General features: G+C 42.5%; 1 protein-coding gene across 4 annotated transcripts; it reads right to left on the reverse strand.

Moving 5' to 3' along the window:
• Window positions 1-217: 217 nt before the first annotated feature.
• Window positions 218-19,561, reverse strand: pacsin2 (protein kinase C and casein kinase substrate in neurons 2). Of its 4 annotated transcripts, XM_062382484.1 has the most exons (12): window positions 19,414-19,561; window positions 12,035-12,126; window positions 11,786-11,942; window positions 11,380-11,615; window positions 9,062-9,217; window positions 8,777-8,952; window positions 8,558-8,678; window positions 7,432-7,479; window positions 6,156-6,286; window positions 3,378-3,515; window positions 2,087-2,268; window positions 218-2,000 (listed from the first exon to the last, which is right to left on the reverse strand). In XM_062382484.1, exons 2-12 carry the CDS (start codon window positions 12,089-12,091, stop codon window positions 1,888-1,890), a joined length of 1,515 nt encoding a protein of 504 aa, XP_062238468.1. In that variant the 5' UTR covers window positions 12,092-12,126; window positions 19,414-19,561; the 3' UTR covers window positions 218-1,887. The 4 variants fall into 4 exon arrangements, with proteins under 4 accessions (XP_062238468.1, XP_062238469.1, XP_062238470.1 ...); XM_062382485.1 differs by lacking the exon at window positions 7,432-7,479; XM_062382486.1 differs by lacking the exon at window positions 3,378-3,515.
• Window positions 19,562-20,029: the final 468 nt, after the last annotated feature.

Consider the following 20,029-nt stretch of genomic DNA (forward strand, 5'->3'; position numbering starts at 1 on the left):
GTCCCTCTAAGGCCCCCTATTCATTTCCTGTTATTTCATGCATGAGTGTTTCTTTGCTATATCTTTGAAATAAATAAATTTGATAATTGAATATCCTAAGTATTCATTAAATATCTTGTTTTTAATTACCAAAAATCATAATTTTCCTATTTGATTAATACTTTGGTGCTTATATTACAATTTTAACCACAAAATGAAATCAGCACTCAGGACAAAATTGAGTATTTTCTTTCCAATAAATTCATTTATTATGTTGTGGGACAACATTTACAAACCTTCCTGTGCAAGTACAGCTGCTGCTGCGTGTTGACGACAGCACGCCCTGAAAACGTCTTCTTTCTCTTTATTATTCAAGACAAAAAAAAAATCATCTTCCTCTTGTGCTGCAGTTGAGGGCATCAAATAGCATATTTCAGTGATTTCATCAGAACAATAGGCAGTTAATGAATTTCGAGCTGGCACAAGAGGTTTCTTGCCTGAAGTTCAACTCTACAAAAAAAACTCAAGCAGACAGAACTACTTAATCCAAACATGTTTTAAGGTTATGAAATGAGGCATGTCCATTCATGTCATAGAAAAAAAATCAACAATTATCCGCAATGTATTTGTTGATTTACTCCGTGAATATAGCCCTCTCTACGCAAGGGGGGGGGGGATAATAGTCATATTTACAAACACAACAAAATTACAAATTCAAGGGATATTTTTCCATTAGACATTCAATTAACGTACAAACTGATTCTCAGTCACAGCATTATAACAAGAGTAGAACAAAAAAGCACTTGTGGCATCATAAATTAACAATCATCAATTTCCAACTACATTTCATCTGATGTTGACGTAAGGTTCGTTTAATGCAGGCTATTTACATGCATGTATGGTTTTATTGCTATAACTTGTAATATATTGTCAAACCCCCCCAAAAAAACTAAAACTCTCCCATAACTGTGTATTTGAAAAGAAGCGAGAGAACTAAAACATGGGAGATTCAAGTGCGAAAATCGTTCAGTGTCGAGTTGAAATAAAACAGAGCATTACAGATATTTGGGTGGATAGTTGTTCGAGGTGTGAGTGATAGCGAAAACCCAGCATCAGTGATACTGAATGATGGACAGGTGAAGAAATACAATCAGTGAATATACATTCATTCGCAGTGACTCAAGGATAACCTGCCCACTGTGAGCTAAATGAGGACTATGTGAGGATTAGGTCGTTATCATTCCTTGTAAAAAAAAACAACAACCCGAACAGTCAAATGAAAAACCCTGAAAGGAACGACAGAACAATGCAAGTTAAATCTGACGCAATACTAGATATTAGGGCCTTTTTTCTCCAAAAGTTTCTTGAAATATTTATGAAATGGACTCTTATTAACAGAAATGGTTAATCAAAGTTATAAAAAAAGGGTCGTCTCCCTTCATGAATCCACAGTGGCTTACGTATAAAGTCTGCATGGCTAACATCGCAAAACGATTTGTCATCCCAGTGTTTCATTAAAACAATATATAGATTCACACATAAAGTTCATTGAGTTTTATCTAATATATATATTTACTAGAATACCTATTATTTTTGTAACAGCATAAATGGGATTTTAAGTAACATATTTTTACGCTGACAGCAATTTTGTTTTTTCTTCCCTCGCCTGGAATCATCTGGAAACTGGAGGTTAACCTCCACTTTAGCACTTTTCTACGACGGGTCAAAGCAAAAACATGTGGAGTGGTCCTGTTATAATCCGCATCCTCTCCGTCCTTCTCCCACGCCGGTCCAGCCTCCATCAACAGGAAGAGAAAGGTTGAAAAACGAGGCCGAGCCTTTTCCAGCCGCACTGTAATTTCTGAACAAAACACTTTCTTCACATTCGGATTCATCTGTGACAATCCACTACTGGATGGCCTCCACATAGTTAGCAGGATATAGGCCCGATTTCCCGTTCTTGAGCTGGCCTTTGCACCAACCCTGATCGTCTTCATCGCCAATTTTTGTTAATTCATCCCCTGGAAAAGGAGAAAGAATCAGATAAATACTTTGTTCTTGTAGTCTGGTTCCTTTTGGAATCTTTCACCTCATCTTGGCTCCATACCTGCTTGGAAGCTGAGCTCGTCCTGCTCCTGCCCTTCGTAGTCGTAGAGGGCTCTGACAGCCACAGACAGACCCGGAGAAGCTGATTCATCCTCAAACGGGTTCCCTTCACCATTGGCGGAGAATGGGTTACTTCCTGTGTCCTCGTCTGACCAGTCTGGAGTCTTCTCCATGCTGCCCACACTGGAGAACAAAGACAGGACAGACACTTAGAAACACTTGTAAATCTCAGGGACTCATAGACGGACAGGACAACCCAGCTTGGCAGGCGTAAGCAGGAGCAAAAGTTCAATGTTAGAGCAAGAAAAAGCAAGAAAAATAAACACAACACCAAGTAAAGTCACGACAAAACACACAAAAAGCCCGAAAGCTTCTCTGAATCCACGTACAGCTTTGGGATTTATCCTGAAAAACAAACTCCAAACGAGTGGGAAACATGCTTTTGTATGACATCAGAGCTACAAGGCAAGATTTTTGTTTGTGTCAGGCAACATGATTCAAAAGTTACCACTTCAAAATCAAAGGCTCAAAGTGAAAGTGCACACAATGAAACAAAACCAACATGACAACACATCAGAAGACACGTGAAAAGTTCAGTTACAAGCAGCGACGCAAATCATGGGAGTGGATGCATGATTGGTGTTTGACCTGAATGGCCAGTAGGGGGAGCCACTAAAACACCAAAAAGAGATTTGGGCTTTCACAGAGAGATAGTTGTAACACAGTAAATACACACCAGCACACACACAAATGATTTACAGTCAGACCTGGACACAGCTGCAACATCTACTGGTCACCCTGTTAAATTTGAGAATAAAATGGCAGCGTGACATTTTACCAAATAGGTTTAAGTTTTGCATTTGTACCTTAATCGTACCAATAAAAATGTCAATACATGTGTAAGCATCTTATTTAATGTTATATTGTGTTTTAATCATCTTTTAACTGTGAGAAAACATATAAACAACCAGTGTAAAGTGTTTACGAGTGTGTAGATATTCAGATCTGACTGTAAGACAGCACATCACATGTAACGTTCTGAAAAACATGGCACTGTTAGAAGTGAAGGACAGACACACACACTGACTTTGTGTGCCGTGTCATTCCAGTGACCATGCAGAGCAACACAACAACCTGCCACCTGCAGGATGAGAGGGGGTGACACCAGAGAGAAGGGAACAAAGTGAAGGCAGGAGACGAGGAGTGAACGGCAAACCACGGAGAAGAGACAGAGAAAAGGGGAGGCGAGAAGTTTGTGGGTTGGCAGAGTAGTTGCCCCCTTGTTCACCAACGTTTTTATTTCCTCTTTCTCCACACTGATGTGGTTGACTGTGGTCTCCTGCTCCACAGCAATTTCCTCTTCCTTCTCCTCCTCCTCCTCCTCGAAGGGGTTCGAGCCCACTGGTGCTGTTTTAGTGGGCACAGTCAGGCTGACGACATGGAACACAGTGAGAGATGGGTTGTTGACAAGAACTCACACGTATAAGTACAGACCTGTGACAAACATGACCGGGGGGGAGAAAGCGTGACAAAGACGGTGCCAAAGCAGCATCTTCATCTGCAGATGCTCAGCTTGATAGTCTGACCTTAAATAAAACCACTTCCCCAAACAGTGTCTTTTACACACATAAAATACTGACTTTGGTCTGGAACAGTAGTATTTTTGTAACAAAGTATACAATTAAAACCCAATTAAAAAGTATTCATTAAACTTAAGCTTAACTTGTTCGCTACTTGAGCTGCAGTTTTCTGAGATGGCAAGAATCAATGGTTGCTTCTTAAAAATAAGAACCCTTCTTTTGTCTTCATCTGTCAGAAATCCACCACCCAGTGTATCATGTATCATAATATCACACAGATACAACCAACATCCCTCGACCCCCATCAGCCATTTCCTTCTCCTCACAGTTAATTTCCTCCCAGTCTGTGGAATTCCATCTTCGGAATGGACACATTATCCTCGTAATCTCCCTAATACTGCATTGTAGAATTGGGGAAGTGATACTTTTGAGCACAAAATTACAAAGACAGATGAGCCAATAATTATTGTACTTCCATTTTACAATAAACAACAAGGTATTACCAGCTTCTTAAAACTAAACACAGATAGAAGAGACAACGTGGCAACAATTGGCTTTGTTATGATAAAGCCTGCACCTTATAATTAACACAACCTTAGAAAAACATTAATAAGTCACTTCCCTGAGTGACACGTCACACACTGTGTCTGCTGCGAGTTGTGTCTGTGCAAAATCTCTCTGAAAAAGTTACACGAGTGCAGTTTGTTTCCTTTCATTGTGACTTTACACGTCAAGGGACAAAGCTTTGGTGCAGTCGACCTCATCAGAGGAAACACAGCGTTTCTTTTCTCTATTTACAGAAATATTGGGGCCGTTAACAGCAGGAGACATCAGTTGGCCCTGGAGAGTGTGAGGCGGAGAAACGTGAACGCCTTTGTTTGTACAGTCATGCCATGCATGACTCCTCAGGCTCAACTCGGAGGAGTTGTAACAACAAACACAGCTCGGGTTAGAGGCTGGCACAAAGTAGCTTTAGATGGTTGCAGTAAACAAACACACTTGATCTTTCAAATTACACTGCAGTATGTAAATAGCTGTATTTCTGTCTTTTCAATGTCCATTCATTTGTATTTATTAAAAAATTCTCCTTATCAACTATTGGCCGTCTCTAAGGGTGTGTGAATGGAGCTCCGCTGGCCATAGCTAGGGACGAAAGCTGAGCTCAGACCAGCTAAAGGAGTTTTAAATACCTAACCAACTTGAAAATTTGGTTTCATCATGAAAATATGGAGAATCCTCATATATATTCTTCTCTTGATACTTACACATGCCCATACTACAAGATTTCGATTTCAGATAGGCAGCGTCCTTATGTGGAGGAAACAACAGGGGAACAATGTGCAGTGTTGATGGAGCAGCAGAGCGTTTGACGTTTTTAAGTTCAGAGGTCAAATGCTTTCCGTGCCTTACATTCCCCGTGTCGACTCCTCCACATACTCCTCGCTCGGGGTTTCTGCACACACACACCACTTGTACTGATGTGTGGATAAGGGCTGATAGCAGGTGTTTGTACATTAATTCATAAAGGAAACCTCGTTACGCCGCCACAGAGGAATGTGAAGCATTAAGACACAGGCCAGGGAGCTCACAGCAAACCGCACTTAATCCCGAAATATATAACACCCACCCACACACACACACAGGAGCTCACATCTTTCCAAATACATCTCTGTGCACTAGCTGTGTGTTGTGTTTTTACTGTGATGAATGCGGCATGAACGTTTTTTTGCCATCTCCATGCACCACTGTTGCCACAACACCAAACACACACATTTCTCTGCCAGAGCAAAATAACTTCTTTGTTTTATCTCGTCTCATTGCATCATGTTTTTAAAAGCTGCCAATCGAACAACAAGTGGCTCTGAAGCTTCAGACATTTAATCCCTTTATATGTAATTAGATCATTAGAATATTAAATCAATGATCACAAGTCCTGCATTCAAATCGATAGTGAAGGATAAAAGGATTATGTTGCTGTAAATCTCAAATTAAGTAAATTATACGTGGTTTCTCTTTGCTTTGATGGACCCAATCTCTATTTATTCTTTATGTGAACCAGAAACGTCTACAGAGAATTGCAGGTGTTTCTGACTTTAACAACACTAATCCTGCCTTCTCTGAATTTTCCAGTACCAGTATAAATATAGACGTCTCCCTGTGTATGAGTAACTTTTCCACATTACTTTTGGCCTCATTCCAGCTGTGGAGCAGCAGACTCCTCGTCTCTCGGGGACGACTTCTTTCCCAGCAAACTGTAACTACATGTTTACTGTAGCTATGGAAGCGTCTGTGCAACTTGACGTCAGACCCGGAGCTTCCCTTCACTTATGCAATGTTTACAAGGATTCCTTAAGAAGGGGGGATTATCTGAGATGTGGGGAGGTTTGGATTGGAAAGTCAGAGCGGGGGTGGGTTTGTGTGTGTGTGGGTGTATGTGTGTGTCTGTTGTGCCCAGTTTCCTGTGTGTTTGTAAAGTGATTAGTTATCTACCTGCTGCTGGTCTTGACAGACTGAACAGGCTGGTCTGATCCAGTTTGATTGATGCCGGTCAGCGTGACGCCTTCCGATGGCTTCTTCTTTTCTCGCCTGCTGAGCGTTCGGTTCAGGTCTATGGACCAGTCCTGATAGACACACACAGACACACACACACACATTTATTACTGTGAGACATTCCACCTGTGACTGTGCCGACTTTGAAAGCGGTGGGAGAACAACTCAGGCACTGCAATATAAACACACACACACACACACACTTTATCACACAATCCAAAGGAACATTTCCCAGACTGTGGCACCAAATCTGGACTTTGAAACTGGACATGCACATGTGTGTTTATACAATACTGTGCAAACCTCAAGATAAAATGAGAGATATAAACATGTAAAGAATCCATCACCTGTTGAAAGAAACACAGCACCAAGGGAACCCCACCCTCACACCAGAGTCCAACCAGGGAGAGTGAGCAAAAAAAACAACCTGTCTTTTGTTTAAGAATTGAGTTGTAAATGTTGCTCCAAAGCATTATGTCTAGTTTCATCGATTTTTTTTTTGTAATGGTGGCCTACCCAGTTACCCGTGGTGCTTGAAATCCATTCTAACCATTGAAGTGACCCTGCACCACTTCACCCTGCAGACCTCCTCATTCCTTATACCACTGCTCGTACAGGTAATGGGGCTAAAAATTGTGAAAGTTGCGATACCTCTCATATATAAATATAAATTATATGTTATATATTACAATTGCAAGTGGGACCGTCAAGCTTTCCAAAGGGCTCGTCTGACCGCTCTGATTTCTCAGGCCTCTCAAATTTTAAAGATCAAAGTTGTTCCGGTCTGGCCGACGACCGGAGACTCTGTGACGCTGCTGAGCTGATGTTCTTCTCCACATGGAGAGCACTCATGACTGAGGAGGGTCACTGAGGGGTCAGAGTTCACGGTTTAAAAGGAACGGCAACAACAAGCTGCGAGAACAGTGGTGTAGATTCTAGGATTTTTTACGTCCAAGATAGGCTACGTAAACTTCCCTTATATAAAAGGAGAAGAGGCTGGAGAGTGGATGCAGGTTTTGCCAAACATTTTCCTAAACTATGGCAGGTTTTAAATTCTCTGGAGCTTGAATTAAAAGATACAAACACAACCACCTCAAACACACACAACTGGAAGCAGTAAGTGGTGAGTGTGTTAGTGCTCTATAAAAAAATAAAAAAAAGATCTCCCCCCTCCCATGGCTGCTGTGACAGAACAGCCCTCCCATGCAGAACTCACTACAATGGACCTTCTCTTAAAGGAGCGTGGATGGGACCAGTCCAAATTCTGTCAGACATGGGAAAGGGAAGCAGGTGTATAAAAAGGGTTAATGCAAACAACAACGTCTAATCCTGAAACTGAAGAGGTACAAACTACAAGCTGCAAAAAATGTTAGTTTGTGGATGCAGCAACAAATAACACAACTAATTTATTAGCCTATATGAGCCTTTCACAGAAGTAATAACCTATATCAGCAATTTTCTTCAGGAATTAATTCAGCTTGTTAAATCAACTTAAAACAGTGAAATGACAAAAGCCAGTTGCTTCTACAAGCAACTAACATGTCATCCTGCATGCTGTTTTTGACAGCCTATTAGTTTCTTGTGCACATCTACAGCGTTGAGGCTCATGTTTGAGTGTATTTTGACAGAAACGAGATTTAATCCTCTTTGTCAAAAAAGTCTTCCACAAACCAAGCAGTAACAATGATGGAAGTTGTAAGCGGGGGGGCCTCACTGGAACAGTTATACCTCCAGGAACACTCAGCAGCCTCGTAAGTTATGGCGCAGAAAGCACATGCAGCACATTTTGGGCCTTTCCTTCCTTTTTTCATTTTTCACCTCCTGTTGAGAAGATGAAATAACATCGCTCTCACTGTCGCCCCCCCGATGGCCAAGGAGAGATTTACTTCCACTTCTGCTGCCAAACAGCACACTTCAGCGATAAGACTGACACCAGGCTATAACTCCAGCTTGGGATAAATGCACATGGAAAATAAAGCTAGAGCAGTGTTCCGCTTGAAGTTCCCTTCCCTCAAACCTGTTTAGTTTGTCTTGTCCTTCTGACTGATTCTTCTCACAGTTGGGCCACTCAGAGCACCAATGGTTCATAAGAGGACACAGTAGGCATCTCCAGATAAATAAGGACTTCACTCATAAGTACCCTACTAAATAATAAATAAAGACTATTACTATGTATATTCATCTTTTGAAGTCAGCAGCAACAGCAACAATCCTTGCTTAAGAGTATTTGTGAATACTTAAATCAAGGGATCATAACCTGGTGTGTGTCTGTTTAAGACATGAAAAGGTTTAAGAGCCACTCTAGATGATCCACATACTTTCTTCCCCTCTCATGAACTTACCTCAAACTGGGGCCAGTTCATTGGCATGGCAGGGCCGTGATTGGACCGGAACCATTTCAAGTCCTCTTCAGCGTCAGTGGCTGAGATTGTGTCTTCCATCGTCTGGTAGATCGTCTGGAATCTGAGGTGATGACACGGAACAGAAAGAACATTATTTTCTGAGTGTTTAAATAAATCTTTGACGGACTTGGTTACTTGGGACGGGGTCATGTGACTGACCTGTGTTCGGTCGAGAGGTCCAGGTGCTGTTTAACCTCCAGCAGCAACTCTCTGAAGAAGCTGATGCGTTTTTCTTCAAACTGCTGCCACTGCTCAAACACCTGCTCCATGTTCTCCATGTACTGAGGGGTCACCTTGTCCAGCTCTTCAAGGGATTTATCATAGCGTTCTTTAGTCTGGACGACAAGAGGGGACGACAAGATTACAATTTAAACATGGTTTTGTATTTGAAAGGAAAATGAAAAGACAATTTTACTTTCCCATCTCACTGTACTGAAGTCTTACCTTCTGCACCTCCTGCTGACACTTCTCCAGTTTCTCCTGGAGCTTCTTCTGGGCTTCAGGGCTGTTGTTGCTCTCTAGTTTGCTGTTGGTCTCCCTGCTGGCCGCCAGCTTCTCCTCTTTGCAGGCGGAATGATAAGATTTCTTCATCGTATCCACCTGTGGATTCCAATTAATATCTTTAATATCAACACAAGTGATTAGATAAACCAGTACTTTTTCTGTTCTAGGTCTAGGAAAGAGCTAATGCTCAGACAGTTAAGAATAGAGGAAGCAAACTCATCCAGTCTGGTTCTATTTATAAAACATCGTGTAGTACAGTGTTACTTGAGCAGACATGTCAGACCTGGTATTAACATCCGTCCTGAGAGGTCCAATTACAAATGGACAAGGCTTAATTCACCTGGTATTCAATTACCTCCTGGATGTGTGACCACTTGTGATCAGATCTTACTTTACCCCTTTATACGCAAAACATACATTCATCATTTTTGTTCAAGAAGACCTAATTATGTTGTGTGTCTGATTATACAGAAGAGCCTGTTGGGTGTGTGTTGTCGGAGAGAGATTTAAATCATTAGGTGGTGGTTCATGTTGTTATTGTGGCCACAGAAAATGTACGTATGGTAATTGAAGAGTGTAAATAAAAGTCAGATTCATTGTGAAACTGTAGAGAATCAGAGGACGTCAGCTGAGTAGACGTTTCTTCCTAAGTGACCCGGGAGGCATTTCGTTCAGCGTAAAGAATGATAAATGGACAGAATGTATATTTTCCAGTTTTCCTGACTAGTCACATTCAAACAGTGGTTCTATACACAGCGCTTTTTGTATCACATACCATTCAAACACTGTCAGCAGAGCCGTCAAGGGCAATTAGCTCAAGGACATTCTGGCATGCAGACTGGAGGAGTGGGGGATCGAACCTCCGACCTTCTGTTAGACCTTATCTCAACCTACTGAGCCACAGCCGTCACAGAATGTGGCCCCATGAGTCTCTGATCTGCTCAGAATGTGGTCCGAGGGATCAGATCTCAGGACGCATATGGATGTTTTCAGACCAGGACCTCGCACTGACCACTTGGGATCTGATCACTCAGGCCGGATGTTGTTACCAGCTATGAACAGGGTCTTAGAAAAAAGCCAGAACCACTCTGCCTTCTCTTTAATTTGCTCAAACTGTCAGTCATGTGTTCCTCTATTTGAGTGAGTGTCCTCTAATAAAAAATTCCAACACTAGGCTCTCATTCGGAATCTATGTACTCCCGTAATATTGACATTCTTCCTACGTCACCCATGTCAGCCTCTAATTTTCTAGACCAGTTAATTACTCTCATTTCCTCTCTGCCCTCCACCTCTTGTCCGCGTCTATACAGTGGATCAATAAGTCACTAATGGCTGCAACAATGCATTGTTCTGTATTTGCTCGGTGAAGAGGCCAGGATGTCACAACCCCTCTGGTGACATCACTCGCGCAGGAAACAGGGGGGGAAAAAGCCTGAAGGTTACAAAAATGTTCAGCCGCTTTGAACACACACACATCTGCTTGTACATGTGTATCTGAGACCGCACAGAAACATAAAAGGAGCGTGAGGTCTGCAGAGTAAACAGGCTGCCAAAGTGAACGCATTAGTAGGAAAAACATGGAGCTTATTTTCAACTGAGAGGTGACAGTGGCCTCTGTGTTTCCTTCCTTTCCACTGACAATCAAAGTCAGACAGGATAACTGGCTGCCACCTCGGCACAATGTGACTGATGTTTGGCAGGAGCTTCAGGTTCATGAGCAGCACTTAGAGGCGTCAGATATCCCTGAGCGTGTGTTTGTTGTTCAGTAAGCAGGTAGTCATGGAGAGAAAAGAGACAATGATGTGTCAGTAATATCAAATCATGTGAAGTGAACGGTAAAATTGAAGTTAACAGCTTTAATCAGTGAGGTGGGAAATTACTTGTTCGGAAGTTTATAGCTTGCCACTCAAATGGAAATAATTGTTATATATTTACCGACCTCCTAGGGAATAATTTATTGATCTAGATATTAATAAATCAGGTATTTTCAGGGTACCGATATCTATGAGTGTGTGTGATTGGGTTCAGCTTTAAGCTACAGAGACATAAAGACCAGGTCCAATGTCAGTGTGCTTCTCTCTTTAGAGCCAGATGAGACCTGTTCCTCTCATTCCTGACATCATCGTTTTAAAGACATATGACAGGAAATGAATCATGATTCATTGAAAGACTTGCAAGAAAGATGAAATTCTTCATAGTTTGTTTTTATGTATGTTAGCACTTTTAGTTTGCAAACATGTTTGAACAACTGTCCGCACCTCTTTGAGTTTCTTGGCCCAGGGTTTCTGAGCCTTGCGGAAGCCGTCCTCCGCCTCTTTACTCTCTTTAAAGCCGCCAATCATCTGTTTGTGGTAGGAGTCTCGCTGCCAGTTCTTCAGTTTCTCGAAGTCTTCTCCCATCAGGGCTGCTTTCACCTCCATGTGGAGCTCGCTCACCTTCTCCGCCTCCGTGCACAGAGCGGACCAAGCCCGCTCCAATGTACCATACTGAGGACCTGAGAAGGAGATATTCACCTGTCAGTATTTGGACATTGATGTAATTGCATTAATAATAACTGCATTAGCACAATGTAGCGCATCAGTCCTAAGAGAGTGAAGAAAACAATCACATTTAGATGTTTATGTTATATACAGAAATTAATTTAAAGCATTTTTACTTAAGTACCTTTATCTACGAGTTGCCGCCAACGTTTGCCCCATTCTGAGAGCTGCAGTGCGTACGACTTCTCAATACGTGCCCGCTCATGGAGACAGTTCATCAGGTCATTACAGAGCCGGTTGCCATCGTCTACCCGTCTCACTGTTCGCTTGTAGTTACCGACCTGAGAACCAGGAACAGGGACAGAGAGGTGAGAAAGGGAAGTAGAACATCCGTGGAAAATGTGGACGTGCAGAGGAAGTTATGTTGTCTCACCTCCCAGAAGCTATCACTGGAGACATCGATCATGGAGTCGTCGTAGGAGCCCGACATCGCTGCTGCCTCAAGTTACACTCAGATTGTAGGGCCTGGAAAGATACAAACAGAAACTTATGTGAATATGATGAATACAACATCATCACTGAGTCAAAGACAAACAACTTCATTGAATATCTGCATCTACAACAATCACTTCAAGAGCAAAATGTCATGGTGAAATATAAATATATAATTAGTTGACAGATACAATTTATAAATGTCTTGGAAACTTGTCACTTTCCGTTTTAAAAGTACAGCTATAAGGATGATTAATTACTAAATAAAAATGTAAATACAGTTTACATGATTTTTTGTATCATCTTTCGCTTTCTTGTTAAAGTTCTGCTCAAAAACACCAGGAGTTACACTGACATTAAAGAAAGCTAAATATGTGAAACAAAGAAGAAGAGAGTGTGAGTGTGAGTGTGTGTGTGTGTGTGTGTGCTATGAAACCTACAGCAGCAAACCAACAATGATGAGGAGTGATACGGAGAGTGGAAGAAAAGGAAGGGAAGAGAAAGTGTGTGAAGGGGTTTGATAATGGAGGCAGCAGGTGGGTGTTTTCATCCATTTTTATAAACTCATCACATTCAAATGGGGGACAAAATCAATTCACAGTGGTTGTTGGCAGTCCCAGCTGAACTACAGACGTGTGTGTGTGTGTGTGTGTGTGTGTGCGTGTGTGTGTTTCTGAAAGCTAGATAGAAAAGGAGACTACACACAGCGGGCAGCTTCCGCATCCGTCTCAATGCTTCCACAGACAGTCCTCTGTTACTCTCCTCTCCCCCTCCTCTGTCCTCACATCCATTTCAAACCCAACATCCCCCCCAAACAGTCTCTCTTTATTTATCCCCTCATTCCTCCCCTCCATCCTCTTCCTTTGCCCATTTTCTCATTCCTCTCATCCTCATCTTCAGACTGGAGCCTCTTCTCCTCTCTAGTATCTCTTGCAACTAAATACTTTCAGACCGTCCAGCTGACACAGACTGACAAAGGATGGTTGCTTGCAGTCAAAACTATTTTTCTTGTTTCGAAAATAATTACAATTAAATATACTTATGGCCGCGTGATTTTTGCACAAAATGTGAATCATGACAAAATTCCCCATCTCTAATTTGGAGTGGTCCACTTGTGATCAGAAGATGCATTGTGTGTGTGTGTGTGTTTGTGTGTGTGTGTTGGTCAATGGTTAGTGGCCCGTGGCCCTCGAGGGCAGCATTTGGACAGAGGGTAGTATTGTGGTCACCACAGGACGAGGAGGCGAACGAACAATTCTCCCTTTAACTGTATTTGTAGTTTACAATCAGGTCAGTCACACAAACAAACACACAAAGCCACAACCGCAAAAACTGATTTATTCTGTCAAATTCCCAGAGATAACGTGATTAACATCTTTACAAGACAGAAGCTTAGAATTAATATATTGATCAAATAAAAGATCAAAAGCATAATCAGAGAAGAAAGGGAGTCAGGGGACAGTTTAATGTGATCATAACCTTTTGTCAAGTAATTATTTGCCATATAAAACTGTTAATATCAATATATTTATCAAGCTGTATTTGAGTCTATGATTTCAGTATTTATATTTTGTGTATCAGAGTTGAAATCCTTTTGAATCAAAGAAGCTTTTGGCCACTTAGCACATACAGGACTGTAGTATGTATAAATACTCCTGTGCGCTTTATAAGCGAAAGAGACACAAGTCCAGAAAATGATGACAAAAGATCATGTCTGAGTTTGAAGATCACACTTTGTCCACACAGTTTTTGTCGTCCAGCTCCTTCAGACGTTTCCCCACCAGCTGTCGATATTCATCATTCACCAATCACTACTGCAGCACCAGCGAGGGACACATGGAGCGAGCCGCAAATATCTGCTCTAAACATGGCAGTGTCGCTGCTTCAGAGAAACCTCCACAACACACTCACATCAGTGAGATTTACAGCGTGTGACAACTTCAGTATGAACAAGTTCCTCCTTTGACACACAAGCAGGAAGAGCTGAGAGATCACACAAAACAAATGAACAAATACCCAGTTACTGGTGATGCCATACTGGTGACTGGTGGTGATTTTACATGATATTACAAACACAACTTTTTGAGAAATGATCCTGGGATGTTGGCACAATGGCAGCACAAATTTTGTATTAGGTCCTGTCATTATCACCTGAATGGGCTGCGTCTACCTATACTTGACAATGATTGGCTTGTAGATGGGCGTCTGACGTCGGTGGCTTGTTGTCAATTTCGAGGGGAGTAGCCTAGAACCCGCCAAATGAACGTCCTCCTCATTCAAACCTTGGAGCTTGATGAAGTCTGCAAGTAATCCTGCGAGTTGCTTCCTTTACTTTTTCTTCTTCTATTCTTTAATGCCGTCTCAACTTCTTGTGATTGGTCAGAGGCTCCAAACTATGAAAAAAAAAATGGTTTTCCCATCGTAAACGAAACAAGCCCTGGTTCAGTTTGTTCCGTATCGAGACCTCGTCTTTTGGTCCTTTGACCTAGACGCAGCTTCATTCTAATGACTAGATATTTTTAAATACACTGATTAATGGAAAATGACCTTGCAAGCCAAAAACATCTACGATATCTACAACAATCTATTGGGAATTCCTTCAGCACAAAAGCCCTTTTCCCAGGTCCGATATAATCAGGAGCAAACAGGAACAAACGTCTGCACACCCTTGGCTCTCTAGGACATGTGTGGGGGGGCTGTGTTAAACAATTGTACATGGCTTGACCCAGAACTGTAAACAATGCTCTTGACTAAGCTGAGGTCTGAAGTCCACTCAATCTGTCACTCAGCAGGAGAACGCTGATATAATTCCACACTCTGCCACATGGGAATGAAGAGAATATGTAAACAATGCTTAATGGATAAACTGCTATTTAACAGTCTCTTATTGTCATGTAAAAAGCAGCGAGAGATAATTACACAGGACAATCTGTCTAGGCAACAAACGCATGATTCCATCAAGGCTGCAGAGAACCTGTGTGAGTATGGGTCCTTACGATTACAGTCTGTGAGATTATGTAATCAAACACAACAATGATATCCACTAACAGCTGATAAGTAAATGTACTGAGCACACCGGAATCTGGCCGCTCAGAACGGTCTCAAGATAGAAGTGAGCACATGCATTCCTCAGTGCTGCCATGCCTCAACTGAGCCTTGGCATTAGAAGCAAGTTCCCATACTCTCATTATCCATCTCACTCATTTATCAAATACATTTTTCTACAGTAGAAGGTGTCCTGTGATAATTAGTGAATGGTGTTGCAGAGAGCAGCAGCTGCCTGCAGCCAGTTAAAAAGGGAGGACATGCACAGAGTGAGACAGCAAAGGGAAAAAGTGACTCTTGTGTTATTAAAAGCACATGAACGCTGAACTTGAGTCACTACGAAGCAACAGACACGAGAGCCAAGTGTCCTTTCCAAGCTGGTGCAAGGAGGGAGCAATTCGAAGGAGATGACGACGACTGAATTAAAGGGAAGAAATCATAGACGTGTAATAAGAAGGAGGAAATGAAGTGGAATTGTCACATTTGCCACGAGAATGTCGATACCTGAATTTTGAAATGATATTCAGGTTCAGGTTCGGGTTTTTCAGTCAATAGTGCCAGGCTATCTAGTATCTAGATCAGCCTGTCGGGTTTCGGGTTGGGCTCAGCCAATTATCTCTCACTTAGGGTAGTTCTTATCACTGGTAAGTTTGGTATTTATTAGTTAATTAATGCAATAAAAACAGGGGTCAGAGGAGGTAGGAGACACGTCTATGCAAGAGAGGGACTGAGGTTACATGTGGACAGATGGAAGGAAGAATGCATCCTTGAACATATTCTTTTTCCACAAACCAGCAGCGAGCTGTCTATTCACGCCATGTTTATGTTTCTCAAGGTTCTCTGGGGGTTGTCACACAGAAACAGTGTCAGGATCAGGAACTAAGCAGAGGAACAGGAAACAACAGGATACCGACCAAAGAGACGAGTACAAACACAGCTGACCAGCCTTAAAGTCTGTGACTGTTTCTATTGATGTGTGAAAAATATAATTAGAGCACATACAGACCACACTGCACATACACTTTATAAATGGCCTTTTCTGAACCAGAGGAAGAGTCATGTTTGTTAGATGTGTGAGGTTAGGTTGTTTAAACTTCTGTGGAATCAGACCCGTCACAGCACAGAGTCTTATCAGAGTCTGTAGCAAGGACATCGCTATTGTTAATGTCACACAATCTGAAAAGATTCATTCTGCCTCTGTTTGACTCAGTAGCTGCTGGAGAGGGGAAACATGTGCAGTAAGCAAAACTACACTGGGGGCTACTGTCACATCATAGTGTGTTTCCTGCTAAATACTGAGACCTCCAAGTCCTGTCCACCTTATCGTCACTGCAACCAAGAGAACACGGTGTACACATTGAAAAGAAAACATCACTTCCTTTGCCTGAGTAATCATTACTATATTACATAGAGATAGACCAGACCCATTTTCAAACTGCACCTTCATTTTGATCTTAACCACACACCCGGAAGTTTGGTGACTGTAACTTGCACGGGTATGACGCCATCGTGGTGACTAAATCTGTCAACAGAAAGCATGTTTGTAAAGTGCACCAACCACACCAAGGCAATTTCCTGTATGTGAAAATATACAAGGCAATAAAAAGAATTCTGATTCTGATTCTGATGCACGGACGAACAAAAAGACAGACAGATAAACAAGTACAAAAACCTGTAGTCTGTTCCTAATACAGTAAGTATCTCTAGGATCTCATTTTGCAATAACGACACAAACTACCAATACCAGCCCTGCTGTTCATGAACATTTCAGGAAGACACAGGGATTACATAAGAGCTGATAGCTTACCAAGTGTTCTGCGTTGCCAAATTAAAATTGCTTATCTGGCCGCGGGTGTTTTTTGTACGTTTCCATTTCCTTCTTTTGTTGCATTAAACGCCTGCAATACCCCACAGACGGAGGGGGGAGCGCGGCTGAGCTGATCTATCCCTTCAATATTGCAATACCACAGCAGGACATTACTAAATCCCGACTGAGCTGCGAGAGAAAAAATAATACAGTCATTCCTTTGCTTCCTCAAGCTTGAAGGTCAGAAGTTTCCACGGCCACTGCAGGTCAGGGCCTTGATTTTATTTCCCTGTCAGTCAATCACCTCTGCCCTCGTTCTTCATGTGAGCTCAACAGCTGCATGCGACTGCTGAACTGAAGAATATGGCCTTTTCAATGTAGAGTCTCACAACCATATCCAGAGCTTTATTTCACAGTTAAGTGAATCTAAACATAAGACAATGAAACCGTTGGTCCATCAACACCAGTGTCCACTCCAGCTGAGGAATGACTGACTGGTCCGCCTGCTCAAAAACCCTTTGCTCTGTGGTCAGGGGGAAACAATGGCATTTGTTCCACACTTTCAGGTATTTTCCACTGGAACCGCCTGCTGAGCGGAGAAGAACATAATGGAGGGAAATACAGTATTACATGGCAGGGAAGGGGAGATCCTTGCATCACCGGCAGTCAAATTCTCATGTGGTGCATTTTAAAGCTGCAGACGCTTCAGGAAAGTGCGATGAAAGCAAGTTCATCAGCTTTTGACCTTTAGAAGTTGTGTAGTGTCCACATCAGAGATTCTCCCAGGAAAACAATAATCAGAAAGGACCAGTGTGTTCAAATTTCTGCAGACTATTTTTAAGTGTTAACAAAAACCAGAAGACCTGGGAATAAAGGATTCAGACGTTTTCATTATCGACTGGTGCTTACTTTCTTGATTGATAATTCCAGTTATGATTTCCTTGATTCCAAGCACCTGTATGGACAGGACCACGATACCACAGATCCATCCCTGAATAGACGCTGGCTCTCAAAAAAGAACATCATCTGCGCAAGATGGCAGCGTTTCGTATATGTTTGATATTTTGGCTTCATCTCTGAATAGTGGCAGGAAGTGGAAAGGCGTCAACCATCTCTATACACGGCCCAATGGTCTCAGCTGCACATTTAGCAATTAGGAGAGTCCGATTTGTGATGAATTTAATGGGGAATCGAAATCAGTCTTTCTAATCCCTTTGGATTTTTTGTTTCATAGAGAAAGTTCAAGTTTATTTATACTGACAGGACACAGCTCTGCGAGACTAATGCACCAACACGGAACCTTAACTGGAGAGCAGCCTAAACTGGAACACCTATTCTAACTTTAACCTTGTAGAACACCCACACCAACTTTTAAAAAAGGGGAAACAGTGTTTTTTTGTTTTCCACGTGGGCTTTCACTACTGCTTCACCCTGACAACACTATTCCTCATACAAACAGAAACCACACACATATAAAACAACCCCCCCCCCCCCCCCCCCCCCCGCTTTCTTAATGTCACTCCTCCATGACTGATAACTTCCAGTGATTCATTCATTACAATACGATGAGTTGTGGCCCCCAGGTTCCTCTGTTCACTGTGACTTATTTGACCTTGTGTTGATAAAGATTGCACTGTGAAGACGCATCGAAAAGGAGTCTAAGTCTAATAAGCCAGAACTTGATTTGAATGACCAGGAGCATGAAGTTGGAGGCTTGGTGGCCCTGCAGCAGATCACAGCCCTGAGCAGATCAGAGCCCTGAGCAGATCACAGCCCTGAGCAGATCACAGCCCTGAGCAGATCACAGCCAAGAACAGATCACAGCCCTGAGCAGATCACAGCCCAGCAGCAGATCACAGCCCTGAGCAGATCACAGCCAAGAACAGATCACAGCCCTGAGCAGATCACAGCCCTGAGCACTGGCAGCTACACAAGCAGCTGAGAAGTGGACTTGTTGTATATGTTGTCGTGTAGGCATGTGCAGGAGGGCACGACGCGGACTTCACGTTATCTCTACTCGGGTGAGCTGCCCCACCCTTCATCACTCCAGGCAACGAAACACGAGTGTCTCCCGGCGAAAAGACAGCTGGGCTAAAAAACCTCTCCAGGAATTAACCCGGGTCAGGACAACCTTAAACCCCCCATTAATCACAAAGGTTATTGTTAACCACGAACCTGACGGCGCTAGCTTCCATTTGAGGACTTTTTTAATTCCAACCCGAAACACCCGCGTTACCCGAACCGAGTTCCAGTGAATCAGTGTGGAACTAGTCAGACTGCACTTCCACACTTTAACCCCTGTGTTGAATATCTCCAGGTCCGACCAGCATCGAACCCAGAGTGAGTTAGTGAACTTTAACGTTAGCTCACTAGCTGTACTGGTAGCGAATTAGCCGCTGCCGCGCTGAAGTACATGGGCGGAAAAAAAGTTTAAATGGTACAATTCTAAAGCGTCAGTGTGAGCGTACCTGGGTTTGTGTTATTCCTCCGGACGGTTCGGGTTCAGCTGAAGAACTGTTTCTCTGCTCGGGGCCGTGGAAAGTCTCTTTTTGGGTCGTTTTCTCCGCTCGGCAGCGGAACCACCGATCGACTGACTGACACCAGCGTCATCCAGCGTAAGTGACAGCCGCACCGCACATCCTGTATGGATTTTCAGAATAAAACCGAGGGGGCAGACTGCGTTTTGTTTCTGTATCGAAGGAGGAAACTTAAAGATCCTCTTTTGGGAACTTTGTTCTTTTATTTGTGTTCTGATGCTCTGTGATGTTGGGCTGACTTTTAACTGTTTCATTCTATTGTTTCCTATTGTCTAGCTTTCATCATATTTGGTGCAACATAAAAGGATAGAAGTGGTGGGTTAAGTGTTTGAGTCCACAAAACACTTTCAGGGTTCGACAGCGTTGCAGCCGAATCCAAAACAACTAAAGTTAATGGTGACCACATCTTCAAACGTAAAAAAATTCAGATTAAAAAACATGACATGCCTCCATAATGCTCGTGTGGAGTCGCCCAAGTGTCTGTAAGCCCAACCATTCAAATTCACCTCAAAACATTATCATTAGCATTGTGTTTTAAGCCTAAAAA

Source organism: Platichthys flesus, chromosome 23, assembly GCF_949316205.1.
Source record: "Platichthys flesus chromosome 23, fPlaFle2.1, whole genome shotgun sequence".
Classification (NCBI taxonomy): Eukaryota; Metazoa; Chordata; class Actinopteri; order Pleuronectiformes; family Pleuronectidae; genus Platichthys; species Platichthys flesus.

Coding starts and splice junctions, on each gene's coding strand:
- pacsin2 (XM_062382484.1), bottom strand. CDS start 12,091: ATGTCGGGCTCCTACGACGACTCCATGATCGATGTCTCCAGTGATAGC. Junction 6,287..7,431: donor TTAAGAGAAGGTCCATTGTA/GTGAGTTCTGCA, acceptor TGTGTCTATCAG/GACTGGTCCATAGACCTGAA. Junction 2,001..2,086: donor CGAGCTCAGCTTCCAAGCAG/GTATGGAGCCAA, acceptor CTCCTTTTCCAG/GGGATGAATTAACAAAAATT.